The sequence below is a fragment of the Pan paniscus genome, chromosome 10 (genome assembly GCF_029289425.2).
Source record: "Pan paniscus chromosome 10, NHGRI_mPanPan1-v2.0_pri, whole genome shotgun sequence".
Taxonomy (NCBI): domain Eukaryota; kingdom Metazoa; phylum Chordata; class Mammalia; order Primates; family Hominidae; genus Pan; species Pan paniscus.
The window spans coordinates 131,774,717-131,800,872 of NC_073259.2; the positions used below are offsets into that span (position 1 = coordinate 131,774,717).

General features: G+C 45.9%; 2 protein-coding genes and 1 pseudogene across 5 annotated transcripts in view; 2 read left to right on the plus strand and 1 right to left on the minus strand.

Moving 5' to 3' along the window:
• The window catches only part of TCTN2 (tectonic family member 2), a 37,462-nt gene extending 28,659 nt beyond the window's left edge, over positions 1-8,803 (plus strand). For 2 of the 4 annotated variants that reach the window (XM_008964481.4, XM_003812092.4), the window contains exons 14-18: positions 127-233; positions 4,957-5,113; positions 7,146-7,271; positions 7,405-7,493; positions 8,023-8,803. In XM_008964481.4, coding sequence (XP_008962729.2) covers positions 127-233; positions 4,957-5,113; positions 7,146-7,271; positions 7,405-7,493; positions 8,023-8,132 — 589 coding nt within the window. In that variant the 3' untranslated portion in view covers positions 8,133-8,803. Of the gene's footprint in view, positions 1-126; positions 234-459; positions 4,870-4,956; positions 5,114-7,145; positions 7,272-7,404; positions 7,494-8,022 lie in introns of those variants that run through there. The other 2 variants (XM_063593758.1, XM_055096330.2) reach the window with 1 other exon arrangement.
• Positions 8,804-12,780: 3,977 nt separating this feature from the next.
• ATP6V0A2 (ATPase H+ transporting V0 subunit a2) overlaps positions 12,781-26,156 on the plus strand; it is a 47,441-nt gene continuing 34,065 nt past the window's right edge. Inside the window, exons 1-4 of the mRNA XM_003812091.6 lie at positions 12,781-13,149; positions 19,083-19,161; positions 22,809-22,906; positions 25,115-25,252. Of these exons, the coding sequence (XP_003812139.1) occupies positions 13,033-13,149; positions 19,083-19,161; positions 22,809-22,906; positions 25,115-25,252 (432 nt within the window). The 5' untranslated portion in view covers positions 12,781-13,032. The remainder of the gene's footprint in view (positions 13,150-19,082; positions 19,162-22,808; positions 22,907-25,114; positions 25,253-26,156) is intronic.
• LOC106635411 (large ribosomal subunit protein eL27-like) lies at positions 19,470-22,095 on the minus strand (annotated as a pseudogene).

Below are 26,156 nucleotides of genomic sequence, written 5' to 3' on the forward strand. Positions count from 1 at the left end.
TTAATGCCAGTTCCTCTGGCAGTTTTTAATTTAGGCACTCGGAAGTGAAACCCGGACATTCACTGGAAATGACTTTAGGACAAGACCTGCTGGCCATGAGCTGAGAAATGTCTTACTCTCTTGCAGGGAGAATGCTGTTGAAAGACTTGATTCATTAATACAAGCGACTCACGTTGCAATGAGAGGCAACTCCAATTACGCTGATCTTAGTGATGGCTGGCTCGAAATAATACGTAAGTCAAACCCGGGTACAATAAAGCCTGTAACTTGGTTGCTGTGACTACCAACTGTAGTCGCAGCATTAGAGCCCAACCCAGTAGGTCATCTTCCTGAAGCTTGACTGCGGCTTAACTGGACGTTTGCCCAGGGGTTAGATCTCCAGGCAGGAAACTTGGCATGTCTTTTTCTTCTTATTCACAATGACTTTTTTGATTTTCTGTTTTTGTTTTTTTGAGACAGGGTTTCATTCTGTCACCCAGGCTGGAGTGCAGTGGTGCAATCACAGCTCATTGCCGCCTCATCCTCCCAGGCTCAAGGGATCCTCCCGCCTCAGCCTTCCAAGTAGCTGGCACCACAGGTGTGCGCCACCACATCTGGCTAATTTTTTGTATTATTTGTAGAAATGGGTTTTGCCATGTTGCCCAGGCTGGTCATTAACTCCTGGGCTTAAGTGATCTGCCCACCCCAACCTCTTAAACTGTTGGGATTACAGGCATGAGCCACTGCGCCTGGCCAACAACAGTCTTTGTGAAAGAAAGTCTAGGCTGGGAGCAGTGGCTCACACTTATAATCCCAGCACTTTGGGAGGTCAATGCAAGAGGATTGCTTGAGGCCAGGAGTTTTTTTGTTTGTTTGTTTGGTTTTTTTTGAGACGGAGTCTTGCTCTTGTCACCCATGCTGGAGTGCAATGGCACAATCTCAGCTCACTGCAACCTCTGCCTCCTGGGTTCAGGTGATTCTCCTGCCTTAGCCTCCCGAGTAGCTGGGATTACAGGCGCCCACCACCACCTGGCTAATTTTTGTATTTTTTAAATAGAGACGGGGTTTCACCATGTTGGCCAGGCTGGTCTCGAACTCCTGACCTCGTGATCCACCTGCCTCGGCCTCCCAAAGTGCTGGGATTATAGGCGTTAGCCACCATGCCAGGCCGAGGCCAGGAGTTTAAGACCAGCCTGGGCAACATAGTGAGACCTTGTCTCTATGAAAAATTTAAAAAATTAGTCGAATGTGGTGGCATGTCCCTGCAGTCCCAGCTACTTGGGATGCTGAGGAAAGAGGATCGCTGGAGCCTAGGAGTTTGAGGCTACAGTGAGCTCTGATTACACCATCACACTCCAACCTGGAAGACAGAGCAAGATCCTGACTCTAAAAATAAAACAAAATAAAATAAAATACATTAAAACAAAGTCCAAGCAAGGTTTGAAGATTGTTAGTGCACTTCAGTTTGCATTGCTGTTTTTGATTGCCAGGAATACAGGCATTTGAGAATTGACTTTGTAATTTATAAAGGTAATTTTGTTAACTTAAAAGAAAATAAAGTGATTGAAAATATTGTGATAGAAGCCAGACACAAAAGACCACATATTGTATGACTCAATTTATATGCAATGTCCAGAATGGGCAATGTATAGAGACAGCAGATTAGTGGATGCCGGAGGTGGAGGAGTTGGGAGGAAATGGGGAGAGACTGCTGTGGGTAAAGGATTTCTTCGCAGAGTGATAAAATGTTCTAAAATAGAATCTGCTGATTGTTACACAGCTTTGTGACTATACCAGAAACCATCGAATTGCACACTTTAAGTGGGTGGATTGTATAGTATGTGAATTATATCTCAATAAAGCTGTCAGGAAAGAAAGTAATTAAGGTGCAACAGATCGGCCAGGCGCAGTGGCTCACGCCTGTAATCCCAGCACTTTGGGAGGCCGAGGCGGGTGGATCACGAGGTCAGGAGATCGAGAGCATCCTGCCTAACACAGGTGAAACCCCGTCTCTACTAAAAAAAAAAAAAAAAAATTAGCCGGGCGTGGTGGTGGGCGCCTGTAGTCCCAGCTACTCGGGAGGCCGAGGCAGGAGAATGGTAGGAACCCGGGAGGCGGAGCTTGCTGTGAGCCGAGATCGCGCCACTGCACTCCAGCCTGGGCGACAGAGCGAGACTCCGTCTCACAAAAAAAAAAAAAAGGTGCAACAGATCTAATAATAGCAGGGATCATGGGGGCCAGATAGAAAGACTTGACAGCCCAGTGCCTTTGGCCAAAGGTATTTGCAGTGTTGAATTGGCAAGTAGCTCGTACACAAAGGGAAGAAGATACACCACATGTACATGGAATAAAGGTAAACCAGACTTTAAAGCTTCTTCACCAGGCCTGATTTCACCTCTGAATCCAAAATGTCCTTTGAATCATGGAGATCCAGCTCATCGGGTTATGTTGGAGAGGCCTAAGGTCACAGTGAGTTTTGGCAGAGCTAGAATGAAAACCTGGGGTTCCAACCTCTTTCCTCTGTTCCCTGGTAGCAAGTTAGGTAACTTCCTGGTTTCTTGGGGAGCCTTGAGTCTGTAAATACTTTGAATGGAAAGCTTTTTTTATTGAGCTAATTAATGGAATTGCCTTTTGGGACCAGAAAGAGCCCAATGAGTGTGCGCATCTGCTTTGCCCCTGCCCAGCTCTCCCTGCAGATGCTGCTCTGCCCCTCTCCTCTGCCTGGTGGGTAGGGATCAGCCGTCTGGATCCTGCCCCTACCCTTTCCATCTCCTCTGAGGTCAGCTAGGCTCAGTAGGCTGGAATTCACACAACGGCCCATACAGACACACACCTGTGTTGTGCCCACTCCTTGTGATTGGGGTCATGGTGATGAGGACCCTCCCTTCCCCCTCTGTGGTCATGGATAATGTGATATGTCTGTGAGCTTGAGGTGCCCCAGACCACTCTCTGACTTGGGGAGGGAGTCCTGTTGGACCCCCACCCCCACGGGGCACTCAGGCTGCTGTTTGCTCATCTAGCTGGTGCTCAAGGCACTGGGCCCAGACCTAGATCCTCATTTGCAAATGGAACCCAGAGGTCGAGCTTGTCAAGCCCTGGGCTCTGCCACCCAGGCCAGCTAGATAGGCTGTGGAATGACCCTGAGGGCTGGAGAAAAGTCAGCAGTTGGGAAATAAACCGTAGGGAAAATGTCCAGACGGAGAACCCAGGTTGATGAGGTACGAAATCAGTGTGGTGATGACATTTTGTTGCCTTCAAGGTGGAAGGGGTTAGCTTTTATTTCATGTCTGAGCCAAAAAGCAACCTTGATCCTGGTTAATAAGCAGAAGAGAAGTGGTGTTGACACATGTATAAGGAAATTAGACATAAAACAGTGTTACTGACCTTCGGAATCCCTGAAGGAGCAAAGAACCCCCTTCAGAGGAGCCATAGAACCTACCCTACTTCCTCTCATTGACCTTGCTGGGTTTTCTCCAAGATGAATGCAAATTCATTTCTCATTCAATTTCATTCTCTTCCAATTGTATTAATACTACGGTAACACATTAGGAAATTACTTACCTATCTAATACATACTAAGTAAAGTCGTTAGTGTGGATTTTGTTTTATTATTATTATTTTTTCAATTATTATCATTATTTTTTTTTGAGATGGAGTCTCACTTTGTCGCTGGAGTGCAGTGGCACGATCTCGGCTCACTGCAACCTCCACCTCCCAGGTTTCAAGTGATTCTCCTGCCTCAGCCTCCCAAGTAGCTGGGATTACAGGCGTGTGCCACCATGCCTGGCTGATTTTTGTATTTTTAGTAGAGACAGGGTTTCACCATGTTGGCCAGGCTGGTCTCGAACTCCTGACCTCAGGTCATCCACCCACCTCAGCCTCCCAAAGTGTTGGGATTACAGGCGTGAGCCACCACGCCCGACTGATTTTTATTTTTATTTTTTGAGATGAGGTTCTCACTTTTGTCCAGGCTGGAATGTAGTGGTGCCATGCCATCATGGCCTACTGCAGCCTTGACTTCCCAGGCTGAAGCAATCCTCTCACCTCAGCCTTCTGGGTAGCTGGTGTGTGCTACAGGTGTGTGCCACCATGACTGGCTATTTTATTTTTCTCGAGAAGACAGGGTTTTGCTATGTTGCCCAGGCTGGTCTCAAACTCCTGGGCTCAAGCAGTGCTTCTACCTCGACCTCCCAAAGTGCTAGGATTATAGGCATGAGCCACTGTGCCTGCCCTAAAGTTGTTAGTATGGATTTTAAATGTCTTACACAGCTTTTACTAGAACTGTGACTGCATGGAATAACGATGGCATTTCACTGCAATTATATATGTTTCTGTTAAAAGGCTGGGTAGATTTCAGTGGGAGCTTGGAAACTGAATCATGATTTATGGCTTTAATATGTGGGTCAGGGCTTTTAAGTTCCAGTGACTGGCTAACATACAAGGAAACTTTTTTTTTTTTTTTTTTTTTTTTGAGACAGAGTCTCCCTCTGTCGCCAGGCTGCAGTGCAGTGGCGTGATCTCAGCTCACGGCAAGCTCCGCCTCCCAGGTTCACGCCATTCTCCTGCCTCAGCCTCCCAAGTAACTGGGACTACAGGCGAGCACCACCACGCCCAGCTAATTTTTGTACTTTTAGTAGAGATGGGGTTTCACCATGTTGGCCAGAATGGTCTCGATCTCTTGACCTCGTGTTCTGCCTGCCTCGGCCTCCCAAAGTGCTGGGATTACAGTGTGAGCCACTGCGCCCGGCCCATACAAGGAAACATTTTAAACACAATTTTTATTAGTGCCATCCTATGCCTTGTAGACTTTAAGGGATAACACAGTTACGGAGTGACAAGTAACTAGAGCCTGTAAGAGACTAAAGCCTCATTAATGTGATGCCTGCCTGATATTATTCCCCATTTTGGTTATTACGACATTGTAGGAAAACTTATCAAATTATTCTTTGAAAAGTGTATAACTTAACATTTCTATAGGTGTAGATGCCCCTGATCCAGGTGCAGACCCGCTGGCTAGCAGTGTGAACGGCATGTGCCTGGATATTCCTGCTCACCTGAGCATCCGCATCCTCATCTCGGATGCTGGCGCGGTGGAAGGGATTACTCAGCAGGAGATACTTGGCGTAGAGACAAGGTATGATCACATCTTGGATCACCGTAGTTTAGAGAGAGTCAGGAAAGTTGAGAGCGTTCCAAACAATAGGGAAATGTTTATTTAGAAACTGATTGTTTATTTACAACTTGCAATTATTAGCAAGATGTTTATATGCACATATGGAATATGTATGAACTGTGTATAATGGAGACTTATTTTCACAAGTATTTATAAAGCCATATGTAAGTCTGCAAGTTATTTTAGGGAGTACAAAGATGAATAAAGGGCCCCTTAGTGCTAAGTATATTTTGAAATCCATGAATGTAACTGATAATCTGATCAGAGAATATTGTCTGTGGTTAGAGACTTTGGCAGCAGATAGGTTCAAATCATGGCTGTCCTACTTAGGAGCTGTGTGGCACTGGCCAATTACTTAACCTTTCTGAGCTGTAGTTTCCTCCTCTGTAATATGGTGATAATATCTTTATGTATCAAGCCTCCATCAGTTTTTTTTTTTTTTTTTTTGAGACAGAGTCTTGCTCCATCTCCAGGCTGGAGTGCAGTGGCAATATCTTGGCTCACTGCAACCTCCAGCTCTCTAGTTCAAGCGATTCTCCTGCTTCAGCCTCCCGAGTAGCTGGGATTATAGGCACGTGCCACCACGTCCAGCTAATTTTTGTATTTTTAGTAAAGACAGGGTTTCACCCTGTTGGCCAGGATGGTCTCAGTCTCCTGACCTCGTGATCCGCCCGCCTCGGCCTCCCAAAGTGCTGGGATTACAGGCATGAGCCACCGCGCCCAGCCTGCCTCCATCGGTTTTAAGTGACAGGCACCCAGTTCATACTGACTTAAGCAAAGAGGGGAGTTTATTGGTTCAAGTTCAGAGTAATCCACATACAGCTAGTTCATGGTTCATGGTTCTAGTGTGGTCAGGGATCTTTTTGTTTTCGTATCTCAGCTCCTCTTCCTTTGGGTTGGCTTCATTCTCAGGGAGGTTCTCCTCAAGAGATGGCAAAGATCAGCACCAGCAATCCAGGCTTATGTCACTGCAGCAAGTCCAGTGGGGAGAAAGCCTCTTTCCTCCTCTTTCTTTTCTTTCTTTCTTTTTTTTTTTTTTTTGAGACGGAGTTTTGCTCTTGTTGCCCAGGCTGGAGTGCAGTGGTGCCATCTTGGCTCACTGCAACCTCCACCTCCCAGGTTCAAGCGATTCTCCTGCCTCAGCCTCCTAAGTAGCTGAGGTTACAAGCATGTGGCACCTCGCCTGGCTAATTTTGTATTTTTAGTAGAGATGGGGTTTCTCCATGTTGGTCAGGCTGGTCTTGAACTCCCAACCTGAGGTGATCTGCCTGCCTCAGCCTCCCAAAGTGCTGGGATTACAGGCATGAGTCACCGTGCCCGGCCCCTCCTCTTTCTCAAAATAGATCTGGGCAGACTTTTATTGGTTCAGTTTGGGTCATGTGCTCCTTTCTGAACCAATCCCTATGACTGGGGCAATGGACAGCTCTTATTGGCTAGGCTCAGGTGATGGGTGCACCTCTGGATTAGGGCCAATTCCTTCTGCTCCACTGAACTGGGAATGGAGAGTGGTGGCTCTGCAAGGGAAAATGGGAGTGCAGTTACCACCTCCGCAGTACTCTTCTGAGGATAACATGAGATGGTGTGTTGCAAGCAAGTTATCTCTGTGCCTCGAAAGTGGAAAGCCCTCAATAAGTGGCTAGCTGCTGCTTTTATTATTAATATTGTTTGAGAAAAACAGGTGATGAACAAAGGTACCTTTGATAGCACCTGTATACAATGCACTGGCTGGAGAGGAGTGAGACTGACAACAAGACTGGCAGATGTCGCTGGGCGACAGGCCCATGAGGGGTTATTAGGAGTTTCTCTTCTCTTTGGATCTGTCTGTGGAAATGGTCAAAGACCATGGACAAATACTGAGAAAAAACAGCCCAGGTAGAATGCGAAACTTCTTAGGAGAACCTCAGGTTATATTGTGATTGCATCCGTTACCTGCTGTTCTTGGTGGAATAGAACTGAATGGTGGCTATGTGACCATGTGATCTTTCCCTCCTAGGTTCTCCTCAGTGAACTGGCAGTACCAGTGTGGGCTTACCTGTGAGCACAAGGCCGACCTTCTCCCTATCAGTGCATCCGTCCAGTTTATTAAAATTCCTGCACAGTTACCCCACCCCCTGACAAGGTACTCCAGTTGCTCACCTAGTTGACATTAGGAAGCAGAAAAATATATATTTGAAAATTGGAAGTTTATTCCTTTAATCAAGTTCTGATACTTCTCACTTGTAGTTTTTGTAACCCTCTAAAATGTTTTCTAGATTCCAGATCAATTATACAGAGTATGACTGCAACAGAAATGAGGTGTGTTGGCCGCAGCTTCTATATCCATGGACTCAGTATTATCAAGGTAGGGTGAAACAGATTTCTATGACCAATTATGTTATGTCAATTTAAAAAAAATTTTAAATGATGTCTAAATGTTACAGAAAGCATAAAACATAGAGAAACTTAAAAAAAAGTACAGATAATATTGCCACTTGGAAGTGATCACCATTACTGTTTTGGCTTAGTTTATTTCTACCTACACTGTTTTTTTTTTTAGAGAGTCTTGCTCTGACACCCTGGCTGGAGTGCAGTGGCACAATCTCAGCTCACTGCAACCATGGCCTCCTGGGTTCAGACAACTCTCGTGCCTCAGCCTTTGGAGTAGCTGGGATTACAGCACCAATATGCCTGGCTATTTTTGTATTTTTAGTAGAGACGGGGTTTCACTGTGCTGGCCAGGCTGGTCTCGAACTGGCCTCAAGTGATCCGCCCTCCTTGGCCTCCCAAAGTGTTAGGATTACAGGAGTGAGCCACCACGCCCAGCCTATACCTACACTGTTATCAAAAGAGTTAAGAAATACTGCTGTTTAATTTTGTCCATTGTTTTTCAGGGGAGCTGCATTCTCAGTGTGTTGCTAAGGGCTTACTGTTGCTGTTGTTCCTCACATTGGCCTTGTTCCTCAGCAACCCCTGGACCAGAATATGCAAAGCCCATAGTTAGACAACCACCTGGCTTTTATTTTTTTGAGATGGAGTTTTGCTCTTGTTGCCCAGGCTGAAGTGATCTCGGCTCACCACAACCTCCTCCTCTTGGGTTCAAGCGATTCTCCTGCCTCAGCCTCCGGAGAACTGGGATTACAGGCATGCACCACCACGCCCGGCTAATTTTGTATTTTTAGTAGAGACAGGGTTCCACCGTATTGGCCAGGCTGCTCTCGAACTCCTGACTTCATGATCCACCCATCTTGGCCTCCCAAAGTGCTGAGATTACAGGCATGAGCCACCGCACCCGGCCTTTTTTTTTTTTTTTTTTTTTTTTGAGGCGGGGTCTCACTCTGTCACCCAGGCTGGAGTGCAGTATACAGTCTCGGCTCACTGCACTCTCTGCCTCCCAAGCAATCCTCCCACCTCAGCCTCTAGTGTAGCTGGGACCACAGATGCTCCACCATGCCTGGCTGTATTTTTGGTAAAGACGGGGTTTCGCCTTGTTGCCCAGGGTAGTCTGTAACTCCTGAGCTCAGATGATCTGCCCACCTCGGCCTCCCAAAGTGCTGGGATCACAGACGTGAGCCACTGCGTCCGGTCCATCTGACTTCTCAAAGACTTTAGACCTTGACTTCAGTGATTTGTTGTAGTCTTGTATGCTTCTCTATAAAATTTTAATAACTGAAATGTCTTATTTTTGTAGAAAATTTTTATTAAGTGCTCTGTGACTTTAATTCATATATGTAGCTATCCAATGCAGAATGAATATTCTCATCGCTGGCCTGGACTGAGTAAAATGCATGAGAAGAACTCAAAAATGTTAGAAATTTTAGCTTATCACAAATTAGTTAAAGTCATAGGAGTTTTATTTATACCAGAGAGAATCAGTCTTTTCTTTAGTTTTTAATACATTCGTGTTGATTGATGTTTCCCATATTCCGTAGAAAGGATTAAGAAATCCTTAAAAATGCATGTAATACAAAAACACAAAATCATTGATGGGGAAAGATATGGGGGCTGCGGGAGGAAAATAATAAGAGAAAAGTAAAACAAAACCAGGGGCACATGTAAGCCCTAAAATATATGCCAAAGGTTGCAGTGAGCAGAAGCAGACCCCTAATTCACTATTTATTTATTTATTTTTTAGAGACAGGCTCTCCCTCTGCTGCCCAGGCTGGAGTGCAGTGGCACGATCATAGCTCACTGTAAACTCAGACACCTGGGATCAAGCGATTCTCCCCCAAGTAGCTGGGACTACAGGTGGCACACAGCCACCACGCCTGGCTATTTTTTTTTTTTTTTTAGTAGATGGGGGTCTGGCTATGTTGCCCAGCCTGGTCTCAAACTCCTGGCTTTAGCGATCCTACCACCTAAGCCTCCCAAAGTGCTGGGATTACCAGCAGGAGCCACCATGCCCAACCAAGACCCCAGTTTACAAAAACCCAAGTATGATTAGCTATAGGAATTATGAAATCTATTCATTAATACAGGAATTATGAAATCTATTCATTAAAAATTAACTGGTTATCAATGAAGGACAGTTTTTCCTAGCTGAGTCTTGACAAATTTCTCCCATGGGCCGTCACATGGGAACAGTCAACCCCACTCAGTGGGGAGAATGGATTTTTTTTTTTTTTTTTTGAGACTCGGTCTTACTCTGTTACCCAGGCTGGAGAGCTGGAGAGCAGTGGCACAATTACGGCTCACTGCAGCCTCGACCTCCTGAGCTCAAGTGATCCTCCCACCTTAGCCTCCCAAGTAGCTGGGACCACAGGCTTGTACCTGGCTAGTTTTTGTATTTTTTTTTTTTTGTAGAGAAGGGGGTCTCCCTATGTTACCCAGGCTGGTCTCGAACTCTTAGGCTCAAGTGATCTACCTGCCTTAGCCTCCCAAAGTGCTGGGATTATAGGTATGAGCTGCCGTGCCCAGCCCTGGAATAGATGTTTTTAGCCACGGTCCTACAGTGGCCACATGGCACATCACCTGTAAGTTTTCTTTGTGTGCCAGGTAACTTAGTTGTTTCAGATGGATTTTCTATGTTATTTAAGCCTAATTTTGAAAAATAATTATTTTCCCTTTTATACTTTTTGATCGAATTCCTAGTGCCTGCTGATACCCAGCACCACATAAAATGTGCTGTTTCATCTTCGCTGCAGAGTTCCTGCCCAGGGGCAATTTCGAATTTTCCTCCAGTCTTAAGTCCATTTTCTTTTTTCTTTTTTTTTTTTTGAGACGGAGTCTTGCTCTATTGCCCAGGCTGGAGAGCAGTGGCGTGATCTTGGCTCACTGCAAGCTCCGCCTCCCAAGTTCATGCCATTCTCCTGCCTCAGCCTCCTGAGTAGCTGGGACTACAGGCACCCACCACCATGCCCAGCTAATTTTCCGTATTTTTAGTAGAGACGGAGTTTCACTGTGTTAGCCAGGATGGTCTCGATCTCCTGACCTCGTGATCCGCCCGCCTCGGCCTCCCAAAGTGCTGGGATTACAGGCATGAGCCACTGCGCCCGGCCTGAGTCCACTTTCAAATAGGGGGATGAGCTAGTCACTGCAGAGGTCCTAAGTTTCTGCATGATGGAAATACTGTGAATTTCAGCATCTGTACTGTGGTGGTGTTGGGCCTTCACCCGACCCCTCTAGGGCTGACTCAGGAATCTGGGTCAGTACTGGACTGATGGAGCTGGGGTCTGAGTCAATTATTGTCTGAACTTCAGCCTTTGAATTCACCTTCACAGTTCTTACTGTATCTTTTTGTTGTTGTTGTTTCTTTTGAAACAGAGTGTCACTCTGTTGCCCAGGCTGGAGTCCAGGGATGCCATTTCAGCTCACTGCAAGTTCCACCTCCCAGGTTCAAGCGATTCTCTTGCCTCAGCCTCCCGAGTAGCTGGGACTACAGGTGCCCACCACCACGCCTAGCTAATTTTTATATTTTTTTAGTAGAGACGGGGTTTTGCCATGTTGGCCAGGCTGGTCTCAAAACTCTGGGTTTTGCCATGTTGGCCAGGCTGGTCTCAAAACTCCTGACCTCAAGTGATCCACCTGCCTCAGCCTCCCAAAGTGCTGGGATTACAGGAGTGAGCCAGGGCACCCAGCCTAGTGTAACTAGCTTTGGATTTCAGGTATTTATGGAAAATAAATTTAAAACTTCCAAATGACAGGTAATTTAGCTTGATTTTTGTGGGCTTTGTGAGGACACCTTTTGTACTTAAAAGAAGGAAAAAACTCAGTTTGGCAGAATGGGGTCTGGAGTGTCTATGGTTTTAACTTTTCTAAGTTTATACATTTATGTATGCATTCATGAACTATTTATTGAGTGGCTACTATGTGCTGGGGCTTGGAGATACCACAGTGGCAGAAACAATGTCCCCACCTTGGTGGAGCTTCCATTCTAGCAGGGAAGACTGGCACTAACACACAGACAAGATAATTTCAGATGGTGGCAGGTGCAGTGAAGGAAATAGAACAAGGATGTGACTCCAAAGTAGAGGGGCCAGGGACAGTCTCAAGGAAGGGGATATGTAAGCAGAGACTCGACTGGGACAGCGGTGAGGTTGCGGCCTGGGGCGGGGGGCCACTGCTTCCCGGTCAGTGTGGGGAACACACACTGGGTGCTGTGTGATTCCATCGACAGGACAAGCCTGGAGGTGGCAAATCTATCGAGACAAAATTGTCCTGTGGTGGCCAGGCCGGGCGGGAAGGGGAGACTGCAACTGAGCAGGAGGAGTCTTGCGAGGTCGGTGGGAAATGTTTGAAAACTGGATTGAGATGCTGGCTGCACACTCCAACTTCACGAAGAAGCCTAGGATCCCTCCGGGCGGCGGATCACGCCTGTAATCCTAGCGCTTTGGGAGGCCAAGGCGGGAGGATTGCTTGAGTTCAGGAGTTCGAGACCAGCCTGGCCAACATGATGAAACCCCTTTTCTATAAACATTTTAAAAACAAATTAGCCGGGTGTGATGGCGCGCGTCTGTAATCCCAGCTCCTCCAGAGGCTGAGGTGGGAGGATCGCTTGAGCTCAGGAGGTCAAGGTTGCAGCGAGCCGAGCTCGTGCCACTGCACTCCTCCCTGGGCCACAGAGGGAAACCCTATCCATAAAAAACCAGCAGCAGGGCCGGGCGCAGTGGTTCACGCCTGTAATCCCAGCACTGCGGAGGCCGAGGCAGGCGGATCACCTGAGGTCTGGAGTTTTGAGACCAGCCTGGCCAACATGGTGAAACCCCGTCTCTATTAAAAATACAAAAAAATTAGCTGGACGCGGGTGGCGCGCGTCTGTAGTCACAGCTACTTGGGAGTCTGAGGCTGGAGAATCGCTTGAACCTGGGAGACGGAGGTTGCAGTGAGCCGAGATCGCGCTACTGGACTCCAGCCTGTGGGACTGCGTGAGATTCCGTTTCTCTCTCTCTCTCTCTCACACACACACACACACACACACACACGCAGCAGCACAGGGTCGTGCACTAGGAACGGGTGAGCTTCGCGGCGTGCACACTCGCCGAGACTCCTCCAGGAATGCCGGGGAGCCGCGCGGGCTGTAGCTCCGCGTCCAGTCCGGCGGAGCGCCAGCTGCAGCGGTCGTACCCGCCGGGTTCGCGCTGGTTGGCCCTGCCGCCACGGCGTGCGGCGACAACCTCGGGCGTCCATTGGTCGGCCGGCGGGGGGGCGGGACGCGGGGGCGGAACCGGAACCGGCAGTGGCTTGGGGGCGGGACCTCGCGGACTGCTGTGGCGGCAGCTGGAGCGGCGGCCGCGGTGGCAGAACCGGGGGCGGCCGCTGCAGTCTGGAGCCCCATAGTGCGGGGCCGCGGCCAGACCACAGGAAGAGCTCGAGGCCCGGGCCGCACCGGCTGAGTGTGCGGGCCCGCGCGGCTCGGAGCCGCCGCCGCCGCCCATCGAGCCCCTCCGGGCGCGGGTCGGCCCGCCATGGGGTCCCTGTTCCGGAGCGAGACCATGTGCCTGGCGCAGCTCTTCCTGCAGTCGGGCACGGCCTACGAGTGCCTCAGCGCCCTGGGCGAGAAAGGCCTGGTCCAGTTCCGAGACGTGAGTGTCGCCCGGGAGACGCGGGCCGCACCTGCTCTCCTGGCGCCCCCCATCCCGCGCATCGCTGGGGCCCTCCCGCGGGGAGCACCGAGGAAGGGCGCGCCCCGTCCCCATTGCCCAGACGGGGAAGATGACACCCCAGCTCAGCGGCCAAAGCTTCCCGGAGCGCGGGGCTGACTCCAGGGTCTCCGGCCGTCTGTGTGGTCGGCGGCTGCTCTGCCCCAGTTAGTTAGGATCGCCCGTGTGGTCTTCATCAGCTCGGGGCACCGAGCTCAGCGGGAGAACAAATCCCACAAAGGCCTCTTGGAGTCCTTTTGGAACTTTACGGGGGTTAGGGGGGCGCATTAACCAAATAAATAGGTCAACCAGAAAAGGTTTGCCATAAAGAAGAAACGGGGTGATGTGAAGGTGATTCGGGCGGGAGGTGCGTGTGAAGGGATTGTCGAGGAAGCCTCCCGGAGAAGGTGATATTTCAGCTGAGACCCAAATAGAAAGGAGCCAGCCGTGGGGAAGATCTGGGGAGAGGGTCCTTGTTGGAGGGAACAGGAGGAGCCCAGACAGAGCCAGAAATGGGAAGGAGCTGGATGTCATCTGCTTGAGGAGAGGGATTTTTGTGTTTTGGTCACTGATGCTTAATGCTGTACATACCATTGTGTGTAAGGACTTAAGAACTCAGTCATTGTTTGTCGAGTGGAAGCTGTCTCCCCAACAAGTAATAATAAACATTTGTTTGTCCATTTACTTGCTTATTGTTTGTCTCCACCAAGGACTGTCAACCTCTGAGAGTAAGTACCTTAACGCAGTCCTTGGCAGTCATTGGCATCGATAGGCATTTGTTGAATGAACAGACAAGCTTTTCTTGACTGCCCGCTATGTTCAGGCACTGTTTTTTGGTGCTGGAGACTCGGTGGTGAGCAAGGCAGACACAGTCCCTGTGTTCCTGGAGCTTGCAGTGTGGGAGGAGACAGATTAAACACACTCTGATTATGAGCTGTGATAAGTGCTAAGAAGGCAAAGAACAGGGTGTGGAAGGGAGACCGTGAAGCAAGTACTTACTGACTGAATTGAAATCCACTCAGGCGAACATTTTATTTCCTGGCCACCACTTTCATCTCCTGACTGTTTCCCTTAATCTTCCTAAGGTGTCCTTAATTTCAAAAGGGATCAGCCCTACCCCAGATCTGATATCCATTGATATCAGATATCTAATACCAGATCAGCCCCATAAGCCAGTTGCAAAGTCATGGAGAGACTCCTGAGTGACAGGCGAGGGTGCAGGTAAGATGCAGGGCGGTTCCTGGTTCCTGGAGCCACTTCTGCAGTTGTACCCATTCACCTGATGGATGCTGCGCTGAGCTGTGAATAGCACCCAAAACATTCAGGCAACAGCTGCAGGTGCAGCAGGCTCCTACATTTGTAACAGGTAGATGTTTTCCTTCCCGTTAGTACTCAAGCCAAGACACTTATCACACTTCAGTCTTACAGGTTTGAGCAAACGTACTAATCACTATGAAGGTTCCAGTTTCAATAAGCGCCACTACCTTCAGTCATAGAGTGTACCTGGGATCCTTTTCAACTGAATGTCAGTGAAAGGAGAAGAAAGTGCTGTTCATCTTTTTCCAGAAGGAAGTAAAACTAAGGTTGCTGCGATGAGCTCTTGTGTGGTGCTAGGTTTTCAGTGTGTCTTCAGCCTGAGTTTCCTACTGACTTTGTGGTGACCAGATGGGATCACTGTTAGTAACCCTTGCAAGGGAAAGGGGGGCAGGTGGTGACTTCCGTGGTGACAGCTAGTGGGAAGTACCTGGAAAAGAAAGGTCATTCAGCTGATGGGGAGGACTCCCTGAAGGGAAAGTTCGCACTTTTGTTACAGTTCTCAGTCTAAGAACAGGTTTCCTCTTTAGTCCTTCAGCTGAAGTGGGAGTATCAATGGGTGTGAATATCAAAACAAACAGCATCAGATCTCCTCTGCCGGTTTTACTAGGTTAAATGTGCCTTGAATTGAATCTACATTAAAATGTACCTTATTCCATTAGCCTTGAATTAGGGTGCTGCCCTAAAAGGGAAAAAAAACCCCCAAAATTTATAAAAGAAACCACACAATAGAAAAAAAAAGTTAATATGTCTGGGCACGGTGGTTCACGCCTGTAATCCCAGCACTTTCGGAGGCCAAGGCAGGCAGATCACAAGGCCAAGAGTTCGAGACCATCCTGGCCAACATGGTGAAACCCTGTCTCTACTAAAAATACAAAAATTAGCTGGGCATGGTGGGGTGTGCCTGTATTCCTAGCTACTCTCAGAAGGCTGAGGCAGGAGAATCACTTGAACCCAGGAGGCAGAGGTTGCAGTGAGCTGAGATCGCGCCACTGCACTCCAGCCTGGCAACAGAGCGAGACTCCGTCTCAAAAAAAAGTTAATATATGTAAGCTGGTGATGGTGGTGTATGTATGTGAAATCCATGTTTGTATTATTGCCACAGAAATTTACCTCTTTATAAATAAAGATTCTACTATTTGTAGAAACATCATGCCCATTTAGAGTTAAGTACTATTTGATATTGAAGGAAGAAAATGAAAGCTGAGAAGTAGTATCCTGTGACAGCTTTAGACACAGAACTTCCTTTCCAGCAAGTTCCATAGAACTAGATTGTGTCTGAATCATTAGTAACTTGGAAGTGGTTACTTTTAGTTCGACCTCCAGAAATGAATGATAAGGTGACAAACAGAAGTGAAATGAGAATTTTTACCTTTTTTCTGGTTCTTTTAAAAAAAAAGTCCCCAAAAAATGAACAAGAACTGAGTCAAACACTGAGTAGACACTTACCAGGTTGAGCAGTTTCATGTCAAGTTGTATCTTAACTGTTTCTTGAGAGTGCCCAGTACAAATCCTGGATGGAATAAAGATAAATTTCGTGTCTTAAATGGCTTTCAACATGAATGATATACTGTAAATTGTTGAAGTATGAAAGTGATAGATGACCATTGTGAGAAATGTGGAAAACATAAGAATAGTAACATACCTTGCATGATCCCAACACCTAGAAATTAACTTTAACTTTTTGGCTAATACTGGACAATCAGCATTTCTCTAATAATGTTTAAAAATGTCCATATATATGTATTTTTATATAATTTGAACCACACTGAAAACATCCTAATCTGCTTTACACAGAAATCATGACTAACTTCCTAATTTTATTAAATATTCTTTTACAACTTTTTAAAATTGTTTTAAACTTTGTATTATAAGAAGTAGAGGGAAGAGTACAGTGTACCCCCATGTACCCATAAATGTAAACTTAGTTTTTTCTCACTTCCCAGACTAGATCATTTTGAAGCAAATCCAAGATATATAATTTAACTTTTCAACAAGTACCTCTAAAAGATGAATTTTTTTTCTTTTTTTTTTTTGAGATGGAGTCTCAATTCTGTCGCCCAGGATGGAGTGCAGTGGCGCGATCTCAGCTCACTGCAACCTCTGTCTCCCAGGTTCAAGTGATTCTCATGCCTCAGCCTCCTGAGCAGCTGAGATCACAGGTGTGCGCCACCACGCCTGGCTAATTTTTGTTTTTAGTAGAGACGGGGTTTCACCATGTTGGCCAGGCTGGTCTCGAACTCCTGACCTCAAGTCATCCACCCACCTTGGCCCCCCAGAGTGCTGGGATTACAAGCATGAGCCACCAGGCCTGGCCTAGAAGATAAAAAATTATTACCAACATTGTACCTGAAAATTTAAATAACATTTCTTAATATAATCAAATACCTGGTCATTTTTACACAACTTTATTGAGGTGTATGGTAGAGTTTACCCATGATTTTTAGAAAGTTTATGGAGGCCGGGTGCAGTGGCTCACACCTGTAATCCCGGCACTTTGGGAGGCTGAGGCAGCCAGATCACTTGAGCCCACCAGTTTGAGACCAGCCTGAACAACATGGCGAAACCCCATCTCTACCCAAAATACAAAAATTAGCCGGGTGTGGTGGCACGTGCCTTTAATCCCAGCTACTCAGGAGGCTGAGGCAGGAGGATCGCTTGAACCTGGGAGGCAGAGGTTGCAGTGAGCTGAGATTGTGCCACTGGACTTCGGCCTAGGCGACAGTGAGATCCTGTCTCAAAAAAAAAAAAAAAGAGTTTATAGAGTCATGCATCCATTGCCACAATTGTTTTAGAACATTCCATCACCCCAGAAGATTCTTAATGCTCATTTACAGTTAATCCTTATTCCTACCCCCACCCCCCCAGCACCCACTAATCTGCTTGCTGCCTCTAGGGTTGTCTGGACATTCCATGTAAGTGGAATCACACAGTATGTGGCTTCTTGTGTCTGGCTGCTTTCACTTAGTATGAAAGTCATCCAGGGTGGGCGTGGTGGCTCACACCTGTAATCCTAGCATTTTGGGAGGCCGAGGTGGGCGAATCATCTGAGGTCAGGAGTTTGAGACCAGCCTGGCCAACATGGTGAAACCCTATCTCTACTAAAAATACAAAAATTAGCCGGGCGTGGTGGCACTTGGCTATAATCCCAGCTACTTGGGAGGCTGAGGCAGGAGAATCGCTTGAACCTGGAAGGCGAAGGTTGCAGTGAGCCAAGATACTGCCAGTACGTTCCAGCCTGGGCAACAGAGCGAAACTCTGTCTCAAAAAAAAAAAAAAAAGAGAAAGTCATCCCTGTTGTTGCATGGGTCAGTAGTTCATTCCTTTTTATTGCTAAATAGCATTCCATTGTGTAGATATAGACTGTAATTTCTTTTCTTTCTTTCTTTTTTTTTTTTTTTGAGACAGGCTCTTGCTTTGTCACCCAGGCTAGAGTGCAGTGGTGTGATCACTGCTCACTGCAATCTCGATCTCCTGGGCTCAAGCAATCCTCCTGCCACAGCCTTCTGAGCAACTGGGACCACAGGTGTGCACCACCAGGCCTGGCTAATTTTTTATTTTTTGGAGAGATGGTGTCTTACCATGTTGCCCAGGCTGGCCTCAAACTACTGGCCTCAGGTAGTCCTCCCACCTCAGCCTCCCAAATTGCTGGGATTATCAACACGAGCTGCTGTGCCTGGCTATAATTTCTTTAACTACGCTACTGTAATTTCTTGAACCAGTTTTCTATTGTTGGATTTTTGCGTTATCATTTTTTCTTTTTCCCTGAGATTGATGTTGTCATAGATTTTCATCTGTTTCCATAGCTTTTTCCTTAGGTTAAATTTTCTTCATGGGGTATTGCTGGGCAAATAATCATTTTCAGGATTTTTTCTTTTTTTGACCCAGGGTCTCACTGTGTCACCTGGGCTGGATTGCAGTGGTGCGATCTCAGCTCCATCCAACCTCTGCCTCTCGGGCTCATGCAATTCTCGTGCTTCTGCCTTCCAAGTAGCTGGAATTACTTAGGTGCGCCACCATGCCTGGCTAATTTTTTTTTTTTTTTTTTGAGATAGTGTCTTGCCCTGTTGCCCAGGTTGGAGTGCAGTGGCACGATCTTGGCTCACTGCAACCTCCGCCTCCTGGGTTCAAGCGATTTTTCCACCTCAGCCTCCCGAGTAGCTGGGATTACAGGTACCTGCCATCATGCTTGGCTAATTTTTGTGTTTTCGTAGAGGTGGGATTTCACCATGTTGGCCAGGCTGGTCTTGAACTCCTGACCTCAAGTGATCTGCCCGCCTCATCCTCCCAAAGTGCTGGGATTACAGGCGTGAGCTACCGCCCCGGCCTAATTTTTGTATTTTTAGCAGGGTTGGGGTTTCACCGTGTTGGCCTGGCTGGATTTTCAGGCTTTTTTGGTAACAGTTGACAAATTGCTCTCAAGAAAAGTTGTGTCAGTTTATAGTTTCATTCAATAGTATACAAGAGTGTACATCCCCCAAACTTTGGTGATGTTTTATTTTTTACATAAAAATATTTTTAAATTTTAGAAATTTAAACCATATTTTTCATCCTTTTCTCAGCTCAACCAGAACGTAAGTTCTTTCCAAAGAAAATTTGTTGGTGAGGTGAAGAGGTGTGAAGAGCTAGAGCGAATATTGGGTAAGTTTATTTTCTGATTTAATAACTTAAATAATTACCTTTATATAGGCAAACCTTGTTCGGTTTAAAAATATTGGAAAATATAGACAAGCAGAAAGGAAAAAAAGAAATTGTATTCTCATTCAGAAGTAATCACAGTTATGTAGGCATGTATTATTTTTCTGTATTTTTTATTCATCTATAAAAGTAAAAATTTACAAACATAATGGCCTGGTTATTTTGTTGTTACCCATGTTTTTTACTTAATAGTGCTTACTATAACATCTTTTCGTGTCAGTAGACATAGATATTTACCCATCATCGTTTTTGATGGCAGCATACTATTTGATTGTATTAATATTAATGTGCCGTGGCTTATTTAACCGATCCCTTGTAGTTTATTATAACTTAAAAACATTGTACTTGTTAATAAGTTACTTAATTTAAAATTTTTTCAAGGAACAAGGGAGGCAGGAAATGGAAGATAGAGTGATTGACAATAATTTCCTTTTTCTCAGGGCTTCCTTTGCCAGTGTGTTAGATCAGTGCTGATTGTTAACCATTTCAACTAAGCAGCCCAGGGCCACTTCTTTTATCTCTAAAATCTTTACCATCTTAGTCTGGTACTAGTCATTATCAAATCAAGCCTTGACGTTCTCACTGAAGTGGAGGGAAAATGACAGTCAACTGAAGGACAAAGCTTGTTTTTTTTTTTTTTTTGAGATGGAGACTTGCTTTGTCACCTAGGCTGGAGTGCAGTGGCATGATCTTGGCTCACTGCAGACTCCACCTCCTGGGTTCCAGCGATTCTCCTGCTTCAGCCGCCCTAGTAGCTGGGACTATAGGTGCGTGCCACCACACCCGGCTAATTTTTGTACTTTTAGTAGAGACGGGGTTTTACCATGTTGGCCAGGCTGGTCTTGAACTCCTTGTTAGGGACACACCGCCCCAAAAAAGCTTCTTGGTACTGCCAACACTTCCCCCAAAGCTCTCCGTGCTGCCCACCCCTCCCCCTGAGCCCCTTTAACATTTCTAAGCCCTTATCTACGTGCCCCGGTGAAGCCAGCAAACTTCACTTATCAGGCCTTCCTGCGATAAGCAAAACACAATTATAAACCATCCGGACCACACAGGGGGAGGTTGTGGGAAGCCTAAACAAACTTTGCCTACAGCCTCCTGTAAGTTCCTTCATTTAGCTGCTACCGTAAAGGTCATAAGGTGATACATGGCAAAGTTAACCAACAAACGACCCCAGGGTCTCTCTCCCCCGTATAAACCCCTCATTTTGTAAGTTCAGGGCTGCCTCCTCTGTCGTGGAGCAGCCGGCAGGTTCGATAAACTTACTCGCCTGACTTTGGGTCTATTCTTCCTTTCTCTCGGCTGACCTTACACTCCTGACCTCAGGTGATCCGCTGGCTTCGGCCTCCCAAAGGTCTGGGATTACAGGTGTGAGCCACCACACCCGGCCTATTTTTTTTAAATTGGGGATTTTTAAGTGTAACAGGAAATTTTAGTCATCTGAAATCTAGTCCTATTCATATTGCTTGAGGTCCTAGTTATTTGTGTGGTTCATGTATGTTAGTGGCACCATATTCCTGTCTTTGCAACCTGGGTGAGTCATTGGATAGATGGTGTATTCAGAATAAGGTTTTTAAAGGCAGGGCAAATGTGATAACACATTAGGTATATCCAGGACTTCCTGTAGCTTAAACTGTTTCAAAAGAATGCAGGGCTGGGCACGATGGCTCACGCCTATAATTCCAGCACTTTGGGAGGCCAAGGTGGGAGGATCACTTGAGTCCAGGAGTTTGAGACCAGTCTGGGCAACATACTGAGACCCTGTCTCCACAAAAAATAAAATTAGCCAGGCATGGTGACATGTGCCTGTAGTCTTAGCTACTCAGGAGGCTGAGGTGGGAGAATTGCTTGAGCCCAGGAGTTTGAGGTTATCGTGGGCCAGGATGACACACCACTGTACTCCAGCCTGGGCAGCAGGGTATGACCCCGTAAGAATGCAGACTTAAAACAGTGAAAAAGGACCTCTCAAGGAAATTTAGGTGTACGCCAGGCATGGTGGTGCGCATGCCTATAGTCTCAGTTACTCTGAAGGTAGAGCCGGGAGGCTTTCTTGAGCCCAGGAGTTCAAGGCCAGCCTGGGCAACATAGTGAGACCCCTGTCTCTTAAAAAAAAAAGAATAAATTGAAGTATAAATTGGTTAAAACAATTTGCGTTCATTTCTAGAAACCTCTTAGACCCAGTGCTTCCTTTGCTATCTTGGTAAGACAGTTTCTTTTCTTTTTCTTTTTGTTTTTCCTCCTTACTTCTTTACCTGCCTCTCTCCCTCTGTAAACCAGTTAGTAACACTTCTAAATATTAGGCCTGATAATGACTAACAGATATTGTGACTTTTAGCCTAAGGAAAGGGATGCTTCATGGAATTGAAAACATAAACCAAATAAAGTAGTTAGTTTTGGCTGGTGTACTATTAGTTTCATGAATCTAGGTTTTTTTTTGTTTATTTGTTTTGTTTTGTTTTAATGACTGAAACAAAAAACATCTAAAACCACAGCTTCTGGAAGAACCACTTGTTCTTGCCAGTCTTGTTCCACTCTTTGAACTTGATCTTGGCCTCCCACTGGGCCTTGCATTTAAGAGCAGGGTCTCTGAAAACCTGATGGTTTTGTCTAAGGGGATGGTCACAGGGTACTCTGTGGGCATGAGGTCATTATAGTTATAAACTTTCACAAAAGACTTGACCTTTGACCTCTTGGCAATCTTCTTGCCCATGGCAGCTGTCACTGTGGGAATAATGGTCTTTTTTAGCCACCAGAGCGTGGCTGCAGGTGTGGTCTGAGGTGCCGTCATCAGTTTTCTTCATGAGGATTGGCTTTGTGTCCAGAGTAGTGTCCGGCCACGACTGGCACCATTTTCCCAGGTTTCATGAACTTGCCCATTTCTAGGGCCGCCCTGACACTTGCCCCCCAGGCTGCCGATGGCAGCAATTGCAAGACCCAGCCAGGCTTCTGAATCTAGTTTTTAACTTCAGTGGTGAAGCAGTGCAGGTTGTCCTCAGCCACAGCCTCAGGGCTGACTGGGAGCTGCAAGAGAGCCTGGCTCTTGGTGCTGGGTGGGTTTCCTGGTAGTGGTTGTGATTTTCTTGTTGGACTGATGGATGCCCTTTTCTTTCTGAGGGCATCTGCGAGAAATCATGTTGCCAGCTCCCGTAGGGGCTATTGTAGGTCTATCACTTGGGTAATTCCTGCACTTCCAAGTGCGCGCCTAACCTCTGCTTCATTCTGCCCATGTAGAGATGGCTGCGACTCAGAAGTTCTTTCACTAGAATATTAGAAATGAAAAAAATGGGTGGAATTTCAGAAAAGGTTTATCCAGGTTATTGTTCATTCTATTTATTTATTTTTTAAGTCACTAAGAAATAGAAGAGGTTGTTGTTTATTTTGTCACTGCATGCAGATCTCTCTAGGCAGCATTATTTTTGGAAACAAGGTTGCAAAAAGTGACCAGTAAGTCAGTTGGGACAAGCAAGATTTTTGTGCATTTAGACATTGATTTTTAGATGGCTTGGGAAACATTGGGCTTTAAAATGTTTCCGACTGAAATGTATTATAGTACATTTTAGTATCTAATTGTTTAACTTTTATTTTCACAGTGTATTTGGTACAGGAAATTAATAGAGCTGATATTCCCCTTCCTGAAGGAGAGGCCAGCCCTCCTGCGCCACCCCTGAAACAGGTTCTAGAAATGCAGGTAATTTGCTTCTGACGAAGCTGGTTGCAGCCATTGATCTCGGGGGCTGCTTACTTACTTATTTCATGTTGTCTAATGCTTTTCTGCCTTTCTTCTCAAAACCATGGAAGATGGTGATCTCTCTAGGCAGAGAGATTAAAGACCGCTATTATGATTAACCCTCAGTAATAGATTATCTGTGTTAAATTTTAACAGTAATTCAGTTTTCTTTTACAGTGTAAGGCATATGCTTCCTTTCCAGGTGGTGGTGAACAGAGGCAACAAGAATCAGGCCATCAAGCCTGATTGATGGATCAGAACAGTTCATGATCCTGTACTGTTTCAGAAAGCTCATCCCAGGGTCACCCATGCCTTAGCTGCCTCTTCTTGTGCAAGGAATTGAGGCTTCGGTGGTGTGCCTTCACAGTCCTCCCACATTTACCCTGGCCCTTCCCCTCTAAATTTTGGAAGCTGGTATGCAGTCCATGGGTTGTCTCGGGTGGGCAGCAAGCAGCGTTCTGTCACCCTGAGTTCCCTGGCTGGTGTGCTGGGGATACATCTGTCTCCGGTGAGAACACTCACCTGTGCTGCTTATTAGTATTCTCGGTGAATTCGTTCCTCACCCTGTGAAGTAGGCTGGAGCTCTTGATAACTCTTCTAAAACAATTATCATTGTGTAACTGAAGCCATTCAGTTGTGGGCTCCTCTGTTTGTTTATCTGGGAGGAAGTCTTTCATTACTTGGTGCAGGAGACTCCAGAGAGAACTCTCCAACCAGATGAGTAACAGCAGTCATCTGGATTGGCCTGTTCGATGGGTCGCTTGTGATGTAATTACAAACCTAGTGATGACTGTGTACAGTGCTTGTAAGGCAAAGCGGAAGTAATGAATGTAGTATGTTAAGTGATTTGTTTGAATACAAGTTTTCATTGACTCAATGATTTGCTTTACAGATTTTTGCTTCTGTTATTTTAATACTTAAGTATTTTTAAGGATGTTTAGTATGTAACTAATTATTAAAGATTCTCATGAATTTTTTTTTTTTTTTGAGACAGAGTCTTGCTCTGTCGCCCAGGCTAGAGTGCGTGCAGTGGTGCGATCTCGGCTCACTGCAGCCTCTGCCTCCTGGGTTCAAGCAATTCTCCTGCCTCAGCCTCCCAAGTAGCTGGGATTATAGGCACGTGCCACCATGCCCAGCTAATTTTTGTATTTTTAGTAGAGATGGGGTTTTACCATCTTGGCCAGGTTGGTCTCGAACTCCTGACCTCATGATCCACCCACCTTGGCCTCCCAAAGTGCTGGGATTACAGGCGTGAGCCACCACGCCTGGCCGATTGTCATGAATTTTTATCCTCAATTAATTGTGTAAATGTGAGTGCATAGAAACTCATATGCTAGAGACTAGGAAAATAAGTTAGAAAAGATTATCTAAATATATTCTGTGTTGCAAAAAAAGGAAATGTAGACTTAAAGAGGAAGAGTCTTTGATGTGTGATATGAATAAGCAGACAAAGGAAATCTGAGAAATGACAGCACCTGTGGTTAGAGACGAGGGCCAGTCTTGGGGGTCTCACGCTCATCACAGCCTCCGGAATGTTTTAGCTAATATGTGGTGTGAACTTCACAGAAATTACCTGAATTAATATGAAACAATAAATGAGCCTATTTATTTATTTACTTTGAGAAGGAGTCTTGCTCTGTCACCCAAGCTGGAGTACAGTGACACGATCTTGGCTCACTGCAACCTCCATCTCCTGGGTTCACATGATTCTTCTGCCTCAGCCTCCTGAGTAGCTGGGATTACAGGCACATGCCACCATGCCCAGCTAATTTTTTTGTATTCTTAGTAGAGACAGGGAGGCCGAGGCGGGTGGATTACCTGAGGTCAAGAGTTCAAGATCAGCCTGGCCAACATGGTGAAACCTCGTCTCTACTAAAAATACAAAAAAAATTAGCTGGGCGTGGTGGTGCACACCTGTAGTCCCAGCTACTCGGGGAGGCTGAGGCAAGAGAATCGCTTGAACCCAGGAGGTGGAGGTTGCAGTGAGCCGAGATCGTGCCACTGCACTCCAGCCTGGGCGACAGAGGGAGACTCCATGTCAAAAAAAAAAAAAAAAAAGAAAAAAACAAAACAAAAAAACCCACTGTTTTTGGTATACTGCATGAAGATTATTGGAATCACACTTGGAACTAATTACTACCCTCTTAAGTAACCATTGTTTTGTTTTAGGAGCAGTTGCAGAAGCTCGAGGTTGAACTGAGAGAAGTCACTAAGAACAAGGAGAAACTGAGGAAAAACTTGCTGGAACTGATAGAGTACACTCACATGCTGAGAGTGACAAAGACCTTTGTGAAACGCAACGTTGAGGTACTGAACAGCTCGTGAGGAAATACAGTTCTTTTATAAAAATCTCATTCCCATAGGCTGTGTATTTTGCTATTAGTTCATATAGATATGTTGCTTCTTATAAGAGATTAAATTTATTTATTTATTTATTTAATTTTATATTTTGTTTTTGAGACGGAATTTTGCTCTTGTTGCCCAGGCTAGAGTGCAGTGGCACAATCTCGGCTCACTGCACCCTCCGCCTTCCGGGTTCAAGAGATTGTCCTGCCTCAGCCTCTCGAGTAGCTGGGATTACAGGCGCCCGCCACCACGCCTGTAATTTTTTGTATTTTTAGTAGAGATGGGGTTTCACCATGTTGGCCAGGCTGGTATCAAACTCCAGACCCAGTTGATCCACCTTCCTCGGCCTTCCAAAGTGCTGGGATTACAAGAGTGAGCCACCGCGCCCAGACTTAAGAGATTAAATTTAAACCTTGGTTTTATTTTTCAGTTGGATTATATGACTTTAAATAAAGTTTTAAGAGCCATTTCCTGTGTTGGTTGTTTTTAGCAATTACAATACTAAATATTTATAAGATGGTTTAGTTTGTGGTTGAAAAAAATTTTTATGAGCATGGGAAAAAAATTGAATGAAGGATGTTGAACTCTAAAATTTACTTTTTCCAAATTGCTAAGTAAAGGAAGTAAAAGAATAATCTATAATTTCTAAGACTAGGTCAGACACAGTGGCTTACACCTGTAATCCCAGCACTTTGGGAGGCCAAAGCTGGAGGATGGCTTGAGCCCAGGAGTTCAAGACCAGCCTGAACATAGTGAGAATTAATATGAGACCTTGTCTATACAAAAAATAAAAAATTAGCTGAGCGTGGTGGTGCATACTTGTAGTCCCAGCTACCAAGGAGGCTGAGGTGAGAGGATCATTTGA